This window comes from Punica granatum, chromosome 6 (assembly GCF_007655135.1).
Source record: "Punica granatum isolate Tunisia-2019 chromosome 6, ASM765513v2, whole genome shotgun sequence".
Lineage (NCBI taxonomy): Eukaryota > Viridiplantae > Streptophyta > Magnoliopsida > Myrtales > Lythraceae > Punica > Punica granatum.
Window position 1 is genome coordinate 5,689,301 of NC_045132.1, and position 22,320 is coordinate 5,711,620.

Below are 22,320 nucleotides of genomic sequence, written 5' to 3' on the forward strand. Positions count from 1 at the left end.
TCAGTGCAGAGGGCATGAAAGCCTTGGAGTAGGAATAGCCACGAACCTGGTGGTCCGCAGCGCGGTTAGTCCGAACGTGTCGCTCATATCCATCTCACTTGGTTGCATCCCGTTGGGGTAGCTCCCACGTGAAGGAGTGCAGGAGGTGAGCCAAGGCCAGATTGAGCGCATAGAGCCCCAGCTGCATCGCTGGGCAGGACCACCTACCTGAACCGAATGGAATGAACTCAAAGTCGCTTCCCTTGAAGTTAGGGGAAGACTCGTCCAGAAACCTGGATGGCCTGAATGTATTAGGGTCCTTCCAGTAGTTTGGGTCCTGCCCTATGGCATAAACATTGACTATGACCCGAGTCATTGATGGAATAAATTGCCCAGAGACTGCAGCATCTTCCGCTGTTTCATGAAGGAAGAGTGGGATAGGAGGGTGGAAGCTCAGAGTCTCTTTCAGGGCACAATGGAAGTACGTCAGCTTATCGAGATCAGACTCTTCAACCCGGCGATCCAGGCCCACTACATCAGCAAGTTCATCCTGTACTCGTTTGAGCTCCTCCGGGCTATGCAATAGCTCTGCCATGATCCACTCTATTGTTGCGCAACAGTTATAGTGCTACCAAACATTATACCCTGAAAAAAAAAATGAAGAAGTAAGGTGGCGTTTGAAATTTAGATTTAATTTTAACTTGACTTTGATTGTGATTTTACGGAGTATTTGATCAAACTTGCGGGCCCAAATTCATTTGACCGTTGAATATTTTTGAAACCCCATCCCCTCCTCATCGCTGCATTGCAAACGGCCCCCACCCCCTCCTTATTCTTCCTGAGCGCTGCAGATCTCGTCGCCCCGGCCCCCCGTTGTTCTTCCTTCTTCGTCAACAACAGCTGCTCCTCACGATTCCACAGTCAATCGAGAAAGCCCACCCGTCAGCTGGAGAGTGAAGCCGGCCCCTCCCTCCCCTCGACTCCTGCATCTCCTCCCCTGTCGCCCCGGCCCCCCGAACATCTTGATTTCTTCTTCGTCAACGACTTCTGATCTTGACGATTACACCGACAATCGAGAAAGCCCACCCGTCAGCTGGAGAGTGAAGCCGGTCCTTTCTTCCCCTCAACGCCTGCATCTCCTCCCCTGTTAGAGCGAGCACAACAACCTCAACGACAGCTTCGAGCCCCTACCTATTGATCATCTTCTTAAGCGGCCATTGCGCTTCGAAATACCGCACAGCAACACAACAAGGTAATTTCTCCGACTCTTTGGTCTTTGTTAGAATTTGGAATTGCGATTGGGCTGGAAACGTTACCTGAATTAGGGTTCCGAAAGTATGAGGAGTAGGGTGATGGATGCAGTACGGGACCGTATTGCAAATCAAATATGGCATGCTGAAAGAGGGGAACATCTTAACATGTAAATAAATGGATGGTGTTGAGAATATTGTAATTATGGAGTTGTATTAAAATGGAGTCGTGTAAATATTTATGGGTGGGGCTCATTATTTTGACTTTGATGAGTATAATTTGTTTTGTTATGTATAGAGTTAAAATCAAAATCACGATTCTAAAATCAAACCTAAATTTCAAATGGGCCTAAATTTCCCTCTTCATTTCATCTAACATTTAACTTCCCGAAATGCCAATTGCAGATAATTTGAAAAACAGTAATGCTATTTGTGCCGAAATCAAACCTCTGAAAAAAGCTGCGAATAGATACAAGTGGCAAGTTTGTACTTATTGACACAATTAATGCGAGGGAGTAGGCATGCCAGCTCATCATGTGAATCGGAGAAAGAAGCATTTTCCTTTGAAAAATAATTTGAAGACATTAGATTAGAAAATTTTTGGGGACGATTTCATCAATTGAGCCTCTAACGACTCTCCAAATCCCTTCATTGTTAACTTCCTTTTCCCAAAGATTGACTAGATAGTCAATTGGCTTCTCAGTAAAAATAAAAATAAAATAAAATAAAATAGTATCACTATGTTCTTTCGGTGAAATCACAAATATGCTAAACCTGACAAAATTACAGGTATTCTAAACATATAAGCTAAGAGTACTATTTCATTGTAGTGTCAATTTCACCTGAATCGATTTCAACTAATATTGGACCAATTGACCCCTGAGCCCTCTCGGCCATTATCCTATTTTAAGCAATATGATCCAATTGAGCCAGTTTAAACCCCAATTCCAAGGACCCGAGACTAGCCCTAATTAATCAATTTTCCTCCAATTAACCAACAATCCCATTACAGACATTTGGTGACCCGAGAGCTAGCTAATCCAACTTCAATCAATTTTGTCCAATTAATCAATTAGACTAATCTAATCAAGCTCATAAGAACATAATCTAATCACTTGGCCCATTAATCAATCATCATATATCCATTCAACATCATCGAACATGAATTTAAGTAAGCGCACAAAATAAATGGATTTATTAGAAATACTCCAACCTCTTCTTCCTTTGTCGGAATCCCGACATCAAAAGGTCCATATGAGAGTATTTTGATAAATCCATGAATAATACTATATTAACATATATATATATATATATGTACATATCGACACGTATTAACAATAGAATAAAACCACTTAAACCATCTCAATCTCTACCCCTTTGCCAAATTCGGCATCAAGAGACCTTTTTGGGGATGATCCAAGGGTTCCATGGTCACTACTCCATCATTAAGCATTGATTTAACTCGAAAATTAGAGAAAAGTAAAGGAAAGTGCGAGATTTCACTATATATTTACACAGGAGTTCGAGAAATAAAGGAAATGAATGAGAATCGACTCACACCCGAGCTATGAAGCTCGGCCAGAGGCTATGACGGCAAGTATATACCTTGTTCAACCAAATTCGAGCAAAACGACCTCGAGCAAGATCACCAGGATTTCCACGGGTAGCCTCCTTAATATAGGTATATTATCGGTATTTTGGGTCAATTTTAGCAGCACTTCAGCTCATCAATCAGCCACAAGTCCTTTTACCCTGAAAATTAGGGGAGTGCATGGGTACCGGATATACCCGGAACCGGTCGGAATCTACCCTAACAGGTAGGGTCCGGGTAACTCATATTGAAAATAGAGTAGGGTCCGGGTATTAAAATCAAGAACCGGTGAAAATCGATTCCTGTTTCGATTCCTGCCTACAAGGTATCCAGAATCGAAACTGGATATTTAAAAAAAGAAAAAAGAAGGGAAGAGTAAAGTTACTGACTTTACTCTTTCGAGTAAAGTTACCCGGCCCTTCCTGCCGCTCCCACAACCCTAATCCCTACTACCGCGCTGCCGATCAGGTCAGCTAGTTAAACCCCTTCTTTCAGTACCCAATGCCTTACTGTTCTCAAAACCCTTGTGACTCGAGCTCCGAGAAGCTTGTGAAATTGATTGATGAGGTGTTGTCTTTCTTTTCCGCGCCATCTTGTTTTAGGTTCGTGCGCCAACCATGTTTCAGGCTGCGGGTTCACTGTACCAACCTCAAGCTGGTCTGGGTTCGGCCGCAGAAACTGGTACGAAGATTTACGTATCTAATTTGGACTATGGAGTCTCAAACGAGGACATCAAGGTAGTCACCTCCACTCTGCGGAATTCCTTCGTTTCTATAATGCAAAGTTTTCTTGGTAGAGTGTGTTTTTCTTTATTGGTGGTAGGTTTCGTGTTGAAGCTCGAATAGGTTGAATATATCCCTTGGATGTTTTGGGATTTCTTCACCGATGGTAGACCTACAGTTTTGACCAAGTGAATCAATTCACGCCGACTCTTTTTGTGATTAAAAGTTGCTCCGTTCACGTGTGCATATATGCCTGGTTGGTTCTCCATGCCATCGATTCAGTCATGCTCTGGCTTCATTTGTTTTCCCTCAAAATGCCATGGTATGCAATTCTTTGGAGATGTTGAGGTGCGTCCTGATTTTGGGTCTTTCGAGTTCAATCAAGTTGTCGCTTGCCTTTCATTTATTGGAGTTCTAGTTTTTGTCCTGAAATTGCTTAGTCCTGAAATTTCTAGTTCTAGGTTCGAGTTCAATCAAGTTGTTGATTTTCAGTTTTATTTAGCGAGACAAAAAAAATTTACAGGTTCCAACAGATACCACAGATTCCGAGTAGGTTCCGGTTCCAAGATTCAACAGGGGTAGGATTCGGTTCCAAAATCTTGGAACATGTTTCTTACAGGGTAGGATCGTATCGTGAAAAATACAAGGTACTCGGAACCGATCACTCCTACTGAAAATGACTCTCTATTTATCGAGACTGCAGGGGGACTTTTACAAATATTTTTGGAATTTCGATGGTCCAGAGTGCACTAGCTGGCTGTTCTGGCTGGGTCACGTTGATAGCTGTTTGTTCCCATCTGAGCCTTCCTTAAAATTTCAAAATGACGGAACAGAGTTCAACTAGTTCGAACTGAACTAGTTCGGTTTGAATTAATCGCGCCTCAGTCCCTAAACTTCCATAGAAAAACTTCATTTTCACACTTTTTGAAGAGATTAACCACATCTCTGTGGAGCAATTTTATCGAAAAATATTTTCATGGTTGGAAAATAAATATTTAATTGAAAAGGCCCTTAAATGAATATTTCTCATGACAAGAGAATATCGATTTATTTGTCTCGAACCGTTCATCTATTGGAGTAAAATATAATAATCAAAGAGTTTGAGTTTTTTATGAGTCAAAATAATTGCGGTGCGGATTTTTAATAAAAAATATGAATGGTGTGGTTTAAAATAAAAATCTTTGGAAATTACACGTTATTATGAGAAATTATTTTTCTTACCTGCAAACACTGAGAAAAATATTACTGATCACACTGTATAGTTTTTTAAAATGGCACCAAAAATAAATAATTGCTTAAGAAGAGCACTCAAGGACTCATCTCCTGTTATTTGAAGACCATTTCCCTGAGTCCGTATTCTTACAAGTCTTTGTGCTTGAGTCCACCTTCAGACTGATGATATGCTTAGGGTTTCTTTTGATTCTTGAGCAAGTCTGGGCAAAAATTAGGTGCTTACAACTAGTGACAAATATGTCCATTTTGCTACATAAACACCAGAGATCTCCCCTATCCAGTAAACATGATCAGGAGCAACATCTAGAGTCGAGGCACGGATAGAAGTGCTGTTATCCAAAAGATGGCTGAATACATCCCAACGCCAAGACCCGTCCTCACGTGTAAACTGATTCATTGTCAACTCCAGAAGATGATCATCCACTTCAGCCATAGCTCCAGACAGGAGGTTACCTCCACCCAAACCCCAAACATCCTCTCAGAGACGTACATGATCACCTCGGCCTATCGCCCATGTTGAAAGAACCCGAAAGGCAACTTCCAGAATGAGGGTCCTCCCTGTAGCAATTACATACAGCTCTATCCAACCTCTTAAAGACATGACTGTACCCAGGAAGAAGGGTTCCACGCCATGTGAAAGGAGGACCACCGCTACAAAGTTCCATCAAACCATAGTCCTCAAGAGTCGCCAGAAGTCTTAACGTTGGACTTGGGTTGAGTGGAGCTCCTCCATGCTTCTCGCTTGCATAAGAATCTCGTTAAAGTCTCCAATAACTAGCCATGGCTCCGACCGATCCCCGAGAAGAGAGAGAGAGAAGAAAATCCCATAGAGATCGTCTGAAAATTTAAGTTAATAAGACCGTGCTATAGATGTACAATAGTTGGGTTTTGTTTACCTAGTAATGTTTTCTGAATTGGGAAGAGAAACTTTAATTAATGTAATATTAGAAAATTTCACATTAATTTTACATCTATCTATGGTCTTGTTAAGTTAAAAATTTTCAAACGATTGCGCTGACAGGGTGCCGTCACGTCAGTAAAATTATTAAAAATTAATACTATTTGAATTCATTGAAATAATATAGAGGAAGCTTTAAAACTGCCCAAAACCCTCGGAATAGCCGAGGGGGGATGATCAACGGATGGAGCGTAGTGGCCGCAGGTGAGGGGCTCCCAACCCCAAGAAATCGAGGTCCAAAATCGCAGAAGGCCCAGGACAAGGCCCATTTGTCTCTTAATGGGCCCAGCGGGCCGGAGGGTTTGGGAAGAAGAGCACGTGCTTATCACGTGATCTGTTCCCTGGGACCCCCACGTGGATGAGCTCGAGCTTCTGCCCTCCTCATCAAGAAACCTCGCCATAAAAACCATTTCTGTTTGAAGAAAGCAAATCGGAAACTCGAAGACATTTGTCTGCGACGATGGCGCCTGAACCCGATGAGGAGCTCAAGGACGAGAAGAACCCCCGCCCTCTCGATGAAGACGACATTGCCCTCCTCAAGACCTACGTATGCCCCCACCTTGCTCTTCCCACTTTTTGGCGTTTCTCCCACCCCCAAAAACCTGCTAAGTCGTGTCAGTTCCTCGGTTCTTTGATCACTATCGGCTTAGACTTGATGGGTTTGTGTAGTCATGCGGTTCTGGATCTGTGTTGAGTTCGAGTGTTGGTAATTGGGTGGACGGTGATTTCGGTTGATTCTGTGACTAGTGGAGCATAGACAAGGAATTTTACTTCCCCTGATATGCTTGGCTATCCAAATCTTTGTTCTTAAGTATTTTAGGCCTTTACTGATTTATAGATACCTGTTGGATCGGATCGGGGTGACGATTCCTATAGTTCTGCTGTCGGAATCTTGATAGAGTGGTGCTTTTATCTGGGCTAATTCTTAAGTTTTTTGTTTTTATGTTTATTTACTCGTTATTGATTCAAAGAGTTACTGTCTGCCTGTATGGATTGGATATCAAACAGCTAATTTCAGTTGATTCAATTGATTGGTCTCGGCATGTTTTGTCAGAGGTTACACGGATGATATTCAGCGGTATAGTTTCTCTGTCCCTGGAAATTTCCTCCTTGGGATTGCTTGTTGTTGTCAATTTCAGACGGGTTACCAAATTTGGTTATCAAATCTACTTCTTTGTTTTTTTTTTTTTTAAATTTTTGTGTTTATCATTTGCACTGGACATTCCTATGTTATTGAATCGTTCTGTTTTTGGTCTGTGCAGGGTCTGGGGCCTTACTCCACGAGCATAAAGAAAGTCGAAAAGGAGATAAAGGAAATGGCTAAGAAAGTCAATGACCTGTGTGGTACGGCTCTTATCTCATCTACTCTCATGCCGTGCTGAAAATAGTGCCTGCATAGCTGCTGCATATGTATTATGTAGATTATTCATGAGCTGATAATAAGGTACCTAAATTGCCTAAAAAGTGAAATGACTTTTGAGGGAGTTGTATCATTGTATTATTTTGTCATGGGGTCAACTATTTCTTCCGCTTATTAATTGAGCGATAGAAGAATGTGGGCTTGGGTTATTCTTCTCTTCTTCTATGTTTGCTCTTTGCCTTATTTAGATGGTGAATCTTTTAATTTGTTTCTTATTGGACGAACTAAGCAGTACAAGAATTTAGGTTTTAGATGTTGGCCCGTATTTTTCCTATTGAAAGCATATGAAAATGTTCTGATCTTTGTATGCCCACATCACGACGGCATCTCTAGTACACTTTTTTGGTAGATTGTTTCGTTTTTTGAATTGTACAATTTATTGATTTTCTAATGTCACTTTATAAATATGAAACTCTTTCATCTGCCACAGGTATCAAGGAGTCTGACACTGGTTTAGCCGCACCTAGCCAGTGGGATCTCGTCTCTGATAAGCAAATGATGCAGGAAGAGCAACCTCTTCAGGTATGGTTACTTTGGTGCTCTAGCCTGACTAACTTTCTATGCTGGTGTCTGGTGAATTATCTTTCTCTCTGATGTTATGTAATTCTGTCAAATAGGTGGCAAGATGCACTAAAATAATCAATCCAAATACAGAGGATGCCAAATATGTCATTAATGTCAAGCAAATCGCTAAGGTATGCTGATGTTTATTCATTTTGACTTAATGTAGATTGTATCGCCTTCACTTTTAGCAGTTAGATATTGGGCTTCATTTTTTCCTGTATATAAGATCCATGATGAATGATTTTTTAATGAAATTGTTTCCTTATGCTCTTGTTGTCATATCTGTGAGGCTTTAGTCCTATCTGGTACCATCTTTCCCATATGTTGCAGTTTGTTGTTGGACTTGGAGAAAAGGTATCGCCAACTGATATCGAAGAGGGCATGCGTGTCGGGTATGTCAGCTCACTCGAATCAAGCAAGCATTCATGACTAATTAATGAGATTGCATGTGGAGATGTTTCTGATTCTAAGTCATCAAGCAGATCAATAAATTTATCTCCATTTCAACTGAATACGAAAATAGTTGGTTTGGTCTCAACAAAATGTTGAAGATGTGACTTTGTTGATATCTTCTCTTAGAACTGCACATCCTTTATGTCATATTACTTGCTGGTATCAAGATGTTAGTTAGTTCGAGGCACACTTAATTTGCAATAATTGCTAAGGTATTTGAGCTTCTTTAATTACTCCATGCTCTAGATTTTCACTTAGTTGACTTCCATGGGGTACTTGTAGTGTAGACCGAAACAAGTATCAGATCCAGATTCCATTGCCGCCAAAAATTGACCCGAGTGTGACTATGATGACTGTGGAGGAGAAGCCAGATGTGACCTATAACGATGTTGGGGGATGCAAGGAGCAGATAGAGAGGATGCGTGAAGTGAGTTTTCTTTTGATGGGCATGTTCATTTCCCTATCTTACTGGCTTGTTCTGTTTCAGATGATTCAATCTACTTTCTTACTTTTCAGGTTGTTGAGTTGCCCATGCTTCACCCAGAAAAATTTGTGAAACTTGGAATTGATCCTCCTAAGGGTGTCCTCTTGTATGGCCCACCAGGAACCGGCAAAACACTTCTGGCAAGAGCTGTGGCAAATAGAACAGATGCATGTTTCATTCGTGTTATCGGCAGTGAACTTGTTCAGAAGTATGTTGGTGAGGGAGCCAGGATGGTACGGGAACTATTTCAGGTGATGTGTTTGATCCTGAAGAGCCTTCAACATATAGGATTCGTCCTGCTTGTGTGATAACTATTTTTTTATAGAGTTCTTTGTTTCTCATAGTAGTAATTTTTGTGCGTTGCAGATGGCACGTTCTAAGAAGGCCTGTATTGTGTTTTTTGACGAAGTTGATGCAATTGGCGGTGCACGTTTTGATGATGGTGTTGGTGGGGATAATGAGGTTCAGCGCACTATGCTTGAGATAGTTAATCAGCTTGATGGTTTTGATGCTCGTGGAAACATTAAAGTTCTCATGGCCACAAATAGGTAAATGTTCGCAACCGACATCTGCAGCAACTGCTCTTAGCAGAGTTGGTCTAGAAAACACTGTTCAGTTGGTAAAGTGATGGGTACTAGTTTTTGCTTAATCTCTTCACTTAGCTAGATAGATGTTTTTTAGATGGCACAAGATTGTAATTTGAGTGTAGGCCGCATCTAGGACCTATCATATGCTAATTATGGCTTTTTTATTCTACTGTATTTCAGGCCAGACACCTTAGATCCCGCATTATTGCGTCCTGGTCGTTTGGATCGTAAGGTTGAATTTGGTCTTCCTGACCTTGAGAGTAGGACACAGATATTCAAGATTCACACAAGGACTATGAACTGTGAGAGGGACATTCGGTTCGAACTTCTTGCCCGGCTTTGTCCCAATTCTACCGGTGAGAATCTTTTTCTGGATGATTTATATAACCATCCCCTCGAAACATTCAAACTATGTTCTGCCGGACACTTTTTTCCCACTCATTAGAACATGGAGATGGTGTTTGAATGTATCAATCATACGTATTTGGAGATGCTGTCAGCAGTTATGAGATTCTTATACATGGGCTTGTGATTCCAGGTGCCGACATACGGAGCGTGTGCACGGAAGCAGGAATGTATGCTATTAGAGCAAGAAGGAAGACGGTGACGGAGAAGGACTTCCTTGACGCCGTGAACAAAGTCATCAAAGGATACCAGAAATTCAGTGCCACACCAAAGTACATGGTCTACAACTGATGAGTCGGTACGAGCCTCCTGTATAACTGGTTAATCATACGTACGAGCCTCCTTTGTTCTTTAAGATGCTCTGAAAGGTTTCTCTCAGGCAAATGCTGTCCTGGGACAGCAAATTTTATGTATTACGGCTTCTTGTATGATGAAAGTCGGTGCACCATTTCACCACATCTTGAAATATTTGGTGGCGCGTTGCTTTCAGTGCACTTTCGTACCAGGGCCCGTTGCATTAGTTGTGCCTTAGCATCTCAGTTTTCATGCTTTGTTTGCTCTTCCTGGCTGGATTTTTAAACAGGAGATACGTTTGATGCCTTAGCCAAAACGAGCTATCAGTGGCTGAAATTCAGTTGTCCCCCCATCATGAGCACGTCATTCTCTTTTCTATTGGAAAATTGCGACAGCCAGAGCTTATTTCCCTTGCTTTCCAAGCAAATAAAACTATGCGAAAACCTTTTGTCGATGTTCCGTTGCAAGAAAAGCACAGGCCACCGATGCCTTGAGATGGATCGTGATCATGAACTGATCTTTACTCATAACGTGGCTGTTGAAGAATCAATATTATCAATTACAGCAGTTGAGTAGATGATGAAGCGTCAACAATATCAGTCACATCTGTCGAGGAGATGTGATTAAGTGGGTCGATCATAATCTAATAACCATACGCAACACATGAAGACGGTTGTCCAAACATCACGGGATATCAGATCCTATTCAATGATAGAATCACAACTTGAGTGTAAATATGAGTCATGATTTGGTTTCATAGTTAATTCAGTTGAGTATCAGCGATTACGGTCGTTGGCCAATAATCTCTTAGTTTCTTTGATTAGGTTTTATTTGAGTGCGACAGGAACAATATGTAATTATACAAGAATTCAATAGAAATTCGAAAAGGTAGACAAACGTCCTCAGCTAAGTCGAATCGATAAATCAATCCTATCCACTTCATAAGAACAAACTAACGAGAGATAATTTTTTTTTCCTTTTTGCGGTCAGATTACATGGTGGTGTTCTCAATTTATTAACTGAGACTGTATAATCCCATTCACCAACTCTTGGCTTGACCCCGATTATGAGTTGTTTTATTTCAATATTTTGTACTGCCATAAAGTCCTACTAAAAGACAGGATATATATTTTCTTTCTAGTGGAGACGGGGGTAAATGCTTGAAAAATTCAAAATAGCAAAGGTGGGGTAAATCGCCTAACAACAAAGAACCTAAGCCATTAGGAATATAAACAAGATGATGAATGCCAGGTGGAAGAGAGTATAGCCCTTCTAGTTTGATCCAACCAATTAGCACAACACTTGCCTTCCTTAACTTGATATTTTTTTTTCTGTTCAATTATAATAGAAATCCATGAGACTAATACGATAAAATGGAAATTCTAATGACTAATAAGTATCAAACATACAACCTCTTAATTGTAGATTACGCTACAACACTATATCCTCTTTAATAAAATATATCATTTTAATTAAGAGGAAATTAGACAATGTACCTCACGATATTATTCATCATGAAACTTATATACGCAGAATTCACACGTTCGACAGAACATAGCTTTTACTTTCCTTTCGAAACAAAGCATAAGAAAAAGTCTTTTATCTTTTCATTTGGAAAAAGAAAAATTTCAAAGGAAAGAAAAAGGAAATACATGCAAGTACTTCCCTATAATTCAATAAGGGCATAAAAGCCTTGGAGTAGGAATAGCCACGAGCCGCGTGGTCCTTGGCGCAGTGAGACCGAACACGTCGCTCATGTCCATCTCACTAGGTTTCATTCCATCGGGTAGCTCCCACGTGAAGGAGTGCAGAAAGTGAGCCACTGCCAGATCGAGTGCGTAGAGCCCCAGCTGCATCCCTGGGCATGACCTCCTGCCCGACCCGAACGGGATGAATTCGAAGTTGCTTCCTTTGAAGTCAGGTGCAGACTCCTCTAGGAACCGCGAAGGCTTGAATGTGTTAGGGTCCTTCCAGGCGTTCAGGTCCCGCCCTATGGCATAAGCATTGATCATGACTCGGCTCTTTGCCGGGATGGAGTAGCCCGAGATGACAGCATCCTCTGCCGTCTCGTGGAGGAGGAGCGGGATCGGAGGGTGGAGGCGGAGAGTCTCTTTCAGGGCACACCGGAGGTAGGTCAGCTTATCGAGATCGGACTCTTCGACCCGGCGGTCTAGTCCCACAACATCAGCAAGTTCCTTCTGGACTAGTTTGAGGTCCTCCGGGCTATGCATCAGCTCTGCCATGGCCCACTCTATTGCTGATGCCACAGTTTCAGTGCCACCAAACATTACATCCTGAATAAAATACAAAAAAATAAGGATAAGTGACTTGTCACTATAGTATACATAAGTGACTTCTTTTTCTTGCACCAATAATAATTTTCATAACTACATATATTTTAGAATCAACTTAAAATAAAAAACAGAGAAGCTTGATTTCATATTGCTTCTTCATTTATTGTAAATAAAAAAATTTTGCCTCTATTATTATGTATTAGTGTGGCTATGCTCTTTAATTATCGTCTCAGAAATGAGAAGTTTCTGGTTCAATTCTTAATTTATTTTCTTGTCTTCCATCCACTCTCTAGCCCAGTGAGAACATATTCTCATCATATCAGTTGAGATTAATCGCTGTTTGGATGGATTTGGTCCTGGTCAAGTGTTACTTTTAATGAGTTTCAAATAAGTCGAAGTCTACTAAATAGAGCACAGTCTGCCGATTTACACTGCATCCCGTGATTTTTCGAATTGCTACTTTAATTAGTCATATGGTGAAGCTAAACAAGAAGCCCTGACATTCTCTGTCACCACATGACGATAGCTCCACAATTGGAATTCAGGGTCATGTAGTCAAATAAAATGACCCCAAAAATTCAACTACGAACCTAAAATAAACTGCATGGGGTTTGTGGTAGACTACTTGTGATTCCCTCCTTCATGGGATATTCTATGACTTCATCAAGGCATCGGACTTCCCTACTTAATAACCATTGGATCTTTAGGGACAGCGAAAATTACCGATCTTGATGTAAAAACAAATTAATCTAAATTAAAAGAATTTCAATACATATATATTATGTACCATTTTTATCAGATTCAGTAATGTTATTATCGTTTTAGTTTGATGCGATTGTGTCACGATGCCTTGATTTTCAAAGAAAAAGTAACACACACACACAACATATATATATATATATGCCGAAAACAAATAAAAAGGCAACTCTATCTGACTTTTTTTTTTTTGGTTCTTTTTTTCAATTTTTTCATACTTACCATGATGATGGCCTTGATGTGGTCTCGGCTGAGTCTGATGGAGTTCTGCAAGTCGTCCGATTCGCTTAGTTTCGCTTCATCACTGTAAAATGCGAGGAGTTCATCCACCATATCCGTCTCGATGTCGTCCTTCTTCTTGTTCTTCATGTGATCATCTATGATGCTGTCGATGAACTTGTCGAGATCCTTTCGGGCCTTAACCATCCGGCTGTTCAGCCCTTGCAGGTCGGCCCACGCAAGGTAAGGGATGAAATCGGCTATGTTGAACGCACCAAACAGCTTGGAGAACTCCTGCAGTATTGGGAGAAACTCATCCTGGCCGTCCATTGAGCTCGTCCCAAACGCTGCCTGGTATGTGATGTCTCGTGTCAATGCAAATACCAACTCGCCGACATTCACGGCAGTGCCAGAGCCAGTGGCCACCGTTCTGATTGTCTTGTCAACCTCTTCTCGCACAGAAGCCCATGATTCCGCTCTCTTGCGACTGAACAACTATATGTATCAAGAAGAAAATTACAATATATATATATATATATATACACACCTTGTATTGGAAACCTGACGGAAGAGTTATGTATATAATTGTTATGTATAATTCAATGTATAGTAATGTATACAATATATACTAGTCGGTTTTGTAAGGTGTGAGGGAGCTTATAGATTGAATTTGTTGCATGCAACCCGCAAAATGCATACCAATCAATGGAATCGTACCTTCATGACACAAATCTTCCGCATCTGGCGCCAAAATGGGCCATAGTGGGCAAAAGCCATGTCGGCACGGTCGTAGGTGAGGTAGCTGATGGCTACCGTGGCTGGGCGGTTGGAGAAGACGGCATCCTGAATCTGTAAGACCTCCCGGGCAACATCGGCAGACGACACCGCAACCATGTGGAGGAAACCCATGCGAAGGTGGAGGAGGCCGCCATATTTCTGGGCCAGCTTGGCGAGACCTCGATGGGTCATCTGGTCCAACATCAGCATGTTACCGATGATCGGCATCCCCTTGGGCCCCGGCGGGTAGGGGAGCCTCCGCCAGGACCGGAGGAGTAGCCCGAGGAGGAGGACAACGAGGACAGTGATACTTATGGGCAAAGGCTGGACATTGGCTTGAATTTGAGCAATAAGCTCGTCCATGGCTAATTGATTTGGCTATGGAATTTCTTCCCCCTTTTTCTCCTTTATAAGATAGCAACTTCAAAATGTCTCATGTTGCTGAGATATTATGGGGACCTTAAGGCCATATATATACTGCTACTGGTTCTGAAGTTTTGCGGCGGCCAAAGTCTATGGCCCCCAAGTTCTTTTTCCTGTTTAAAAATAAAAGGCGACTTTTTTTTTTTTTTTTTTTCCTTTGGATGAGAAAGATATTATATTCAAACTCGTAATGTCACGGTGACATTTGATGCATTACAATTTAAAATTACGGTAATTAGTTTTTCGTTGAAATAATTTCTCGCTTTTAAAATTATTGATAATATTACCTTACCATGTTTGGTATGGACAAATAATATTATCTTACTGGTAATTTTACTTTTTGTTGGTAGAATGGTGATCTATAGATAGTTATCCCTGGGACCGTATTAGGAAAGTATATTACCAGCATAGTAAAAAAGTGATTATCTTGAACATTCAAATTACCAGTAACGTGCTTCAGCCAAACGTAGTAGTCTTGTGGGCTTAGGGGATTTAAAATCACATTCCCATTAATCCACATGGCTTGTCTTATACCAAACACACTCAAAATAATTAACAGACAAGAAAGGAGTGGTAATATAATGGCAGACAACCTTGTTTAGGATTCAAGATATTTCAATTCTGTTTTCACCAATGGGATTACTAGTTCCCTTTATTAAAATTTGTATATCTTTAAACTAAATTTATAAGTTTTTTTTAATAATGAAAAAAGGGAATATTTATATATAGTCAAAAGACAAAAAGAGTTCAGATAACACATAAGGTTGAGTGGTCCAAAGGTATTACTAATGTGCACACGAGAGGAAATATCTATTGAGGGAACATCAGAAAACACACAAAAAAAAGAAAAGAAAACAACAACAACAACTATAGTTAATTGCACGGTATGTGGCTAGGATATCACAAAACGTTTCGCATACAAATGAATTATATGAGATCCTCATGACATATTGGGAGCATCAATAATGGAGAAATTCTTCTGCGATTCTTGGAAAATTATTTCATTATAGAAGTTTATGACCCAATATCCATCTGAGTTAATATATAAATGACTTTATTATTTGTTCGTTTTTCGGCAAGAGACTATTATTTAAGATTTTCTTTTCCATAATAATGGATTTACCATTAATGTCTTACTGAGTCTTGGCATAAGGCGATGATACGGTTTGACGGACGAAAATCTTAGCACAGACAGTGGAGAAGGGGTATATGCTAAAATATATGGCACGTTGATACTGCTCACGCCATGTTTATAACTTATATATTCAATTCATTTTTCCCTCAGATGTTATTCTTATCTTGCCTGCAAGCCATGAAATAATAAATTGATGCAGATATATATTCTTATTAATCATCAAGAAAACTGATGGGAGATAAACAAGTTATAACTTTAAAAGTAAATGGACAAAGGGAGCGCATAATAGAAGCATAGATTCTCGCTTAAGAATTAAAATGTTTCAATTTTGGTTTTCGCCAATGAAATTATTTATATTCAGTTATTTATATTTTTATTTCTTTATGTTGGAGACATGAACCCTAATCACGTGATCTTCACGTGAGGATCAATCGATGCTGTTAAGCATAGATTAGAAGAAGATGCACAATCCACGGGAATTTGGACAAGAGTATGGTATTAGCCTAACATCTCTGGCACACTGATCAATATTAACCAAACATCTCTCCTTTTCTTTTTTTGGCCAGAAACCAGACATCTCTTACATAAAATCAGTGAGAAGATCTTAATTGATCTTTCTCGGAATCATATGCTAATTAAGAAGGAACAAAGAGGATGGGTTTTTGGTAGGCGACGATTCAGAATAAAAAAGTTTTGAGTTCGATTCTCATCGGCGAAACTTATATACCCTTTTGTTTCACTTTACGCTATGTTTGGATATTCTTCAATAAGGGGTTCGAAGGGTTATGAAAGGCTAAGGAGGGGGAGGTTTTGAGGGGTTATGAAGGGGTTCTAAAACTCTTGTTTGGATAGAACTCGTTAAGGGGTTTAGAGGGATTTGATTGGATTGTTTTTGTTATGTTGAAATTTTTTTTGGGTCGAATTGTTAAATTATTTTTTTCAATAAAGAGACATATAAAAGCCTTCTAAACCTCCCAATTTGGAGGGTTTGAGATTATGACATTTAGAGGGGTTTCAAGCCCCTCCAAAACCCTTATAAAAATTTCCCAAACAAGTTATTGGAAGGGTTTATAACACCTCCAAACCCCTCCCGTCCAAAAACTCCCGTAAACTCTCAAACCCCTCAATCCAAACATAACGTTAATTTTTATACTTGTATTATGCCTATGAGCTTCCCTCATGATCAAAAAAGAAGGAATAGAAAATATTCTCTCATTATTATCCAAAAAAGGAAAAAAGAAATATTCTCTCATTGTAAAAACTTATAATTCCCTACTTGCCTGGTCCTAATTATAGAGTCATTCATTTGTTCGCTTGTGATCCTATTGTCGATTTTGTATGCAATACAACGAGATAGGATCTCCAACGCACTATTATTATATTGATACAAGAAATATTGATATATGACATGACCTTTGTCATGCTGCAGGTACACCCAGGGATGGATACAGGATTAAAATCAAGGTCAGGGTCTTAAGGGAGACAAATAGAATTATAAAATTTCTGAGTTTGAGAGAACGAATATACGTAATTTCATAAAAAATCGAAGAACAACATATGATTTTCCACTAAGTCTTTAAAGAATTTAGGGAAGCGACAACTCCCTTTCTGTTTCCCCCTCAGTCCATCTCTGGTTATAGCAAATTAATTCTACGTACTTTATGCGCTAATAATACACATCTCTGGCCTTAAAATTATTGGCCTGCGACTTGACGACATGCACAGTTGGGATACGCTGCCCGATCAGATCACCGTCTCTCTCTTTGGGGGGGGGGGAGGTGGGGTAGGTGCGGTTGACAATGACAAATTGATTACGATGTATATCATATTCAATTGAATAGTTGACCTTTGTAAAATTGCTAATTTAGATATTAACCGATAAGGTTCATCTCACGATAATATGACGAGGAAAGACACAGCCGTTACGTATGCTAACATACATTAAAATATATCTTACCAGCCCAATTGCACAGGTCATGCGTGCGGACTGCCTACGTTGGGTTTGAGGTTCAATTGGACTATAGAAATTAGTCGCACAAAGCCCCAAAGGTAATTCCTCTATGGTTATTAAAAAAAACTAAACATCGTTGCTCATTGATGGATTCTGAAGTCAGCTACCCGGAGCCGAACTCAGAAGATATCTCCGCAACCCTTAAACCTGATGCTCACCTAGGCCCATCTGCGGACGAATTGCCTTAATTAAGCGTTATTGCTTATTTCCTCAATTAAATCAAGGTAAATCTGTTGAATATCTCTATGGTATATCAAATATCTCGAATATAGTGGGATCCTATCACCTCACATCCCCTCCTACATAAACCCTGCAGGTTTGAAGCGGAATTGATCGAAGACTCAAGAACATGAAGACCAACTAGGGTTCGAGGTACGAATTTGGCGCCGTCTGTGAAAAACAGGACAAAATACTCTAATTACAGCTATTTTTGGGAGAATTATCCAAGGATCTTATGGCGTGCCACAAGCTAAGTCCCTGTCTCTCTTTTGACTTGAGAATTTATTGAAGAACGAAAGCGAAAAGCAAAAACTCCTGGAACATTAATTGAGCTCTCCTTTGAAACTAAGTGGCTGTGATTCCCTCCTGCATCGTCATCTTAACCTTGGGAGGATTTTATTTGTTGTATAGCGTTCGCATGCACTCCGAATGTCAATTTGCAGAAATTCCGAGAGTCTCCAAGCATGAGATTGACATTAGCCACAATTTATCTAGTACAATAAAAGAGAAATTATAAATAATTAATAAAGCGACATCGTGATTTTTATGTCAACAGACGAGAGAGTGCGTTACTGCGCTACACCTTCTTTTCATCTATCATAATCAATTATTTTGATATCTGAGTGACGTGGCTGCTGCAGAAGCTAGCTTATCAAAATATTGGAGAAAAGGAAGAAAACTAAGAAATATTAAAAAATAAAATAAAGTGTTCCGCCTGAAATGTGTAACGGGTCAATCTCCGGCACACGCGCGTGGCAAGGTTAAAGAACCAGCCGTGCTGTGCGGTCCCAAGAGATGGTGAAATCACCAATCATCCTTATCGGCTTATTGTGTAGTGCCACAGCCTTTGGGGTCCATAGGTATAAGCGGTAGCTGGGTTTTAGCTTGATTGTAGATTGAATGTGGTCGTATGCTTGTTGAAGTGTTCAGACGATGAAGTGGTTGCGAGGGTTAGACCACCGAAATTCTCCCAACGTGCACACGATGTATGCCTGAAGTGCAAGGAATGGCGGCCAAGTAGCCGACACTAAGTGTTGTAGCTGGACCGCTTGAAATATTAGAAGATATAAGTAACTCAGCTGAAGTAGCTGAGAGATAGAACCCAGCCCACAAGCCAAGATGAATATAAGTAAAGGAATCAGCCCTGAAGTCGAAATTGAAGTGCGAACCAATCCTGCTCGGAAGCAAGGGATGGTAGAAAGGGATAGGAGAAGCAATGGGCTCCGAAAGTAATTATAAAGGAATGGGTATGTAAGTTATGTAGATGCGAGTGCATGTAATGTAAGTATGTAAAGGGTGCACTAGCGGAATTAAAATGTAAGTTAAGAACATATGAGAATGAAGGTTGCTCGTAGTTGTACTGAAAATGCGTTGAATGTAACGATAATGAGGCATTGAACCTTGCCATGTTGAGTCGGTATGTGTGTTTGTTGCGGGGAGAGTTAAAATGAGTGCCTCTTCATGCTTTTATAGGGTCCGAGCTAGGAGACCCAAATAGAGCAAGTTTTGGGTTACTCTAATGAAATGAACGAAACTAAGAAACTATCAACCAAGTTCCTTATCTACTTGCTAAAGTATAGGAAATAAATAATATCCTAGTTAACGTAGAAAAATTAGCTAATGCCAGCCAATATCTAAGTAATTCCGTAAGATATATGCAACGGCCATCCAAAGAAACAATCCATGGCTGCCAAATCAAGATGCCAGCCTCGCCTTCTTGCCATTTTGTGTACGTTTAGCTCACATAGAAAAATATCACAATTTCCATGCATGAGCTACTAACCATATCTTCTCGGTTGTTCCCATTTCTGACTTGCCTTTCCAAGGAAATTATCTCTTGCTGCCATGTAGAGCCATTATCTCCATGCATGAGTGCGTCCAGGTACATGTGTGGGTGGTTTCTTGGAAAGGATCAAAATCATTTCCTTGTGACGACTACCAACCATGTGCCCTCTGCTAATTGCCATCTGATCAACCCAGCTAGAAGTTTCCGTAATCTCCTTCGTGAATTACCCAACTCGGCAATGGCTGTACAAATGGGTTGTGCCATGGTTTCCCGGGTCAAGTTTAAGAATTCGACCATAGGCCACTTCCTTGGGCTCCTTTGTACATCCAATTCGCAATGTCATATTGTGGACTTCTAATTAGTCTCGAATTTGACAAATTGAATTCGATAAAGTACCATGTGGGTCATAGGCTCCGCAACCTACACTATGTGCAAAAAACGGGTGTAAACAAAAAGTAAACAGAGAGAAAAAGAAAACTTGGGCAATGCTCGGTCTTGCTGGGATTGGGAGCCCCCACCCTGAGGATAACGTTGCCGGCAACTTTTGAGGTCATTGGCAAACTCATCCCAAGGTGTAAGGGTCACCAGTGAGGCCCCTACCTCTCTAGCTATTGAACCCCAGCCTTGATGTTAGCCCTCGAGCTTAGTATCCGGGAGTAGAGGCCTCACTGGTGAACCCTTTCCACGGGATAAGCTGGCCGACATACACACACATATATATATATATATATAAACCGATTATTTTAAAAATAGAAATATAGTAGAATGTAGGAAAAGTAATATATACTAACTCTTGCGACTCACAGACGTGGTTTGACTAGTTGGGATTGGGACATTTAGGGCTCGCCGATGTGTTCTCTGGTTTGAATCGACCAAGATTGCTTAGCAGTACTTGATTTGACCATGCCGAATTGGTTGACAGCCTTCCCCCGCCCCGCCGGATTAGTTGATAGCTTGGTGTCTTCCTAGGCTTGTCGGATTAGTCGACATCCCTCCTCGGCCTAGGCTCTGGTTCTATTTGTTGGCACGGTTCTATGCAGGGTTCTTGGCGCTTGAGTATAGCTCAAGATCCCTTTTTCCCCATCTACTTTGCTCTAATGTTGATGTCTTTTCTGAACATTAGCATCAAATGGTTGAGTTCTACATGGAGTATAACTTGAGAACCCTCTCCTGGTTAAACCGAGGTCCATGTGTGATGGTAGAGGGATCCGATCGAAGCTTCAGAATGTTGTGTCATCGTATTTGTAATTATATTGTTTAGTTGTAAACTAAACTCTGTACGGGAAGTATTGAATTTCCATTGGACTTACACGGGTCTGGGCCCATATCCACTTAAAACCTCAAGCTGATAAGTAGTAGTACCCAAATCTCATGTAAGCCAATGAATTTTTATTCATATTTTCTATGTGGGATTAATATCCTCAACATGAAGTAATGTCAATCATTAGGTCAAGAGCATCTCTGGATCTTAATAGAAAAAGTTTAATTGCTAAAGCATATAACTTTCAAATGTGGCAATAATTGTGTCCGAAGAAAATATTCTTCATTTTCTTATATATGGCCTCGATTGCGTGTATCCACATCAGGGAAACGTAATCAAACTTTAAAACAATCTCTTTTAAATCCATGACGCTGTTTCACGCGGTGACTAGAAACAATAAAAATTGAATCTTGACATTTAGAATTGAATCTTGAATTAACATAGATTGATTTAAGTGATTCAATATTTATATTCCATAAATAAAGTTTCGAGTTTGAGTGTTATGAATAGAGAAAATTTACGCTTGCTAACGGTACTTTATCTTTTAGTGAATCGACCCTGCTCGAATTAAATTAATCGGGACACATTAAGTTTCTGAATATCAGTGTGCACATAAAGAAAAATAGTGTCTTGAAGTCTCAAGAACAATCAAGGATTATACTAATTTTTATCTAGAAATGGTCGTTTCAGCTAACTGTAAGCCCCATTAATTATTTTGCTCTTCCTCAGACAAGGGACAGATAAAGAGAAGGGAAACTCTAGCATCTCGTCGGCAATGGTTACAGTCCAGCTACTTCAGCTGTCATTTCATAACATTTGTCTCACGCCGGCCAGGAAGAAGAAAATTCTTGGTTACATAAGTGATGATGTTTCTGTCCTTAATAGTTGGAGTTTTTGGACCGAATATGATTCCTAGAAGTCCATTAAAAATTTATTTAAGATGATATCAAAATAGATTTGAATATGCACTTATACAAGCTCACATCACAATAAGTTTAGAATTTATGTACTGTTGCTAAAAGTATGTCTCATATTAGTCCATCCTTATAAAACCCTTATAAAAAGGAGAGACATCTCATGATCATTTATTGAAAGCGAGTATACACATGTCACGTGCATCCAACGGTTGAAAATTGATGAAACCACAGGCTTTTGGTATTGCAGATTCCATCAGAGAAGTTTTGTTGAAAGATGTTGGAACAATACCCTGATCATAAGGGACTCAACAAAGCACCCAAGAAGGAAAATTCCATAATAACTCTCGGAAGTTTGCTCCTCCTAACGTTTTTTATTTTTTCTCCCCTGTCAAGAGGGAGATTCGTAGAAAAGAGAGAACGTAGAAAATGGAAAATAATGAATTATAATACTGATGAGAAATGAATCTAAACCTTTTATCTCTAAATTAAGAGCAAATATCACTGCATTAAAAGGGTTTTCTCAACTTTGCAATTCGATTTAATGTCTTAAAATGTGTATATTTTATTTATTTTTCTCCCTTC

General features: G+C 40.1%; 2 protein-coding genes and 1 pseudogene across 2 annotated transcripts; 1 reads left to right on the forward strand and 2 right to left on the reverse strand.

Moving 5' to 3' along the window:
* Nucleotides 1-5,208, reverse strand: LOC116212085 (annotated as a pseudogene).
* A 917-nt stretch (nt 5,209-6,125) lies between these two features.
* LOC116211527 (26S proteasome regulatory subunit 7A-like) lies at nt 6,126-10,256 on the forward strand. Its single transcript, XM_031545967.1, has 10 exons — nt 6,126-6,280; nt 6,996-7,077; nt 7,584-7,675; nt 7,771-7,848; nt 8,048-8,109; nt 8,453-8,597; nt 8,687-8,905; nt 9,021-9,202; nt 9,422-9,597; nt 9,780-10,256. The coding sequence occupies exons 1-10, from the start codon at nt 6,194-6,196 to the stop codon at nt 9,935-9,937; spliced, it is 1,281 nt and encodes a 426-aa protein (XP_031401827.1). The 5' UTR covers nt 6,126-6,193; the 3' UTR covers nt 9,938-10,256.
* A 1,133-nt stretch (nt 10,257-11,389) lies between these two features.
* On the reverse strand, nt 11,390-14,437 carry LOC116211969 (cytochrome P450 84A1-like). Its single transcript, XM_031546529.1, has 3 exons — nt 13,927-14,437; nt 13,213-13,704; nt 11,390-12,234 (listed from the first exon to the last, which is right to left on the reverse strand). Exons 1-3 carry the CDS (start codon nt 14,347-14,349, stop codon nt 11,614-11,616), a joined length of 1,536 nt encoding a protein of 511 aa, XP_031402389.1. The 5' UTR covers nt 14,350-14,437; the 3' UTR covers nt 11,390-11,613.
* Between the last annotated feature and the right edge of the window lie 7,883 nt (nt 14,438-22,320).

Excerpts from the sequence above, each read along its gene's own strand:
- LOC116211527 (XM_031545967.1), top strand. The coding sequence starts at position 6,194 with ATGGCGCCTGAACCCGATGAGGAGCTCAAGGACGAGAAGAACCCCCGC. Across the intron at positions 7,849-8,047 it reads ATGTCAAGCAAATCGCTAAG|TTTGTTGTTGGACTTGGAGA; the intron begins GTATGCTGATGT and ends CATATGTTGCAG. Across the intron at positions 8,906-9,020 it reads TGGTACGGGAACTATTTCAG|ATGGCACGTTCTAAGAAGGC; the intron begins GTGATGTGTTTG and ends TGTGCGTTGCAG.
- LOC116211969 (XM_031546529.1), bottom strand. The coding sequence starts at position 14,349 with ATGGACGAGCTTATTGCTCAAATTCAAGCCAATGTCCAGCCTTTGCCC. Across the intron at positions 13,705-13,926 it reads GGAAGATTTGTGTCATGAAG|TTGTTCAGTCGCAAGAGAGC; the intron begins GTACGATTCCAT and ends TGATACATATAG. Across the intron at positions 12,235-13,212 it reads ACATCAAGGCCATCATCATG|GATGTAATGTTTGGTGGCAC; the intron begins GTAAGTATGAAA and ends TATTTTATTCAG.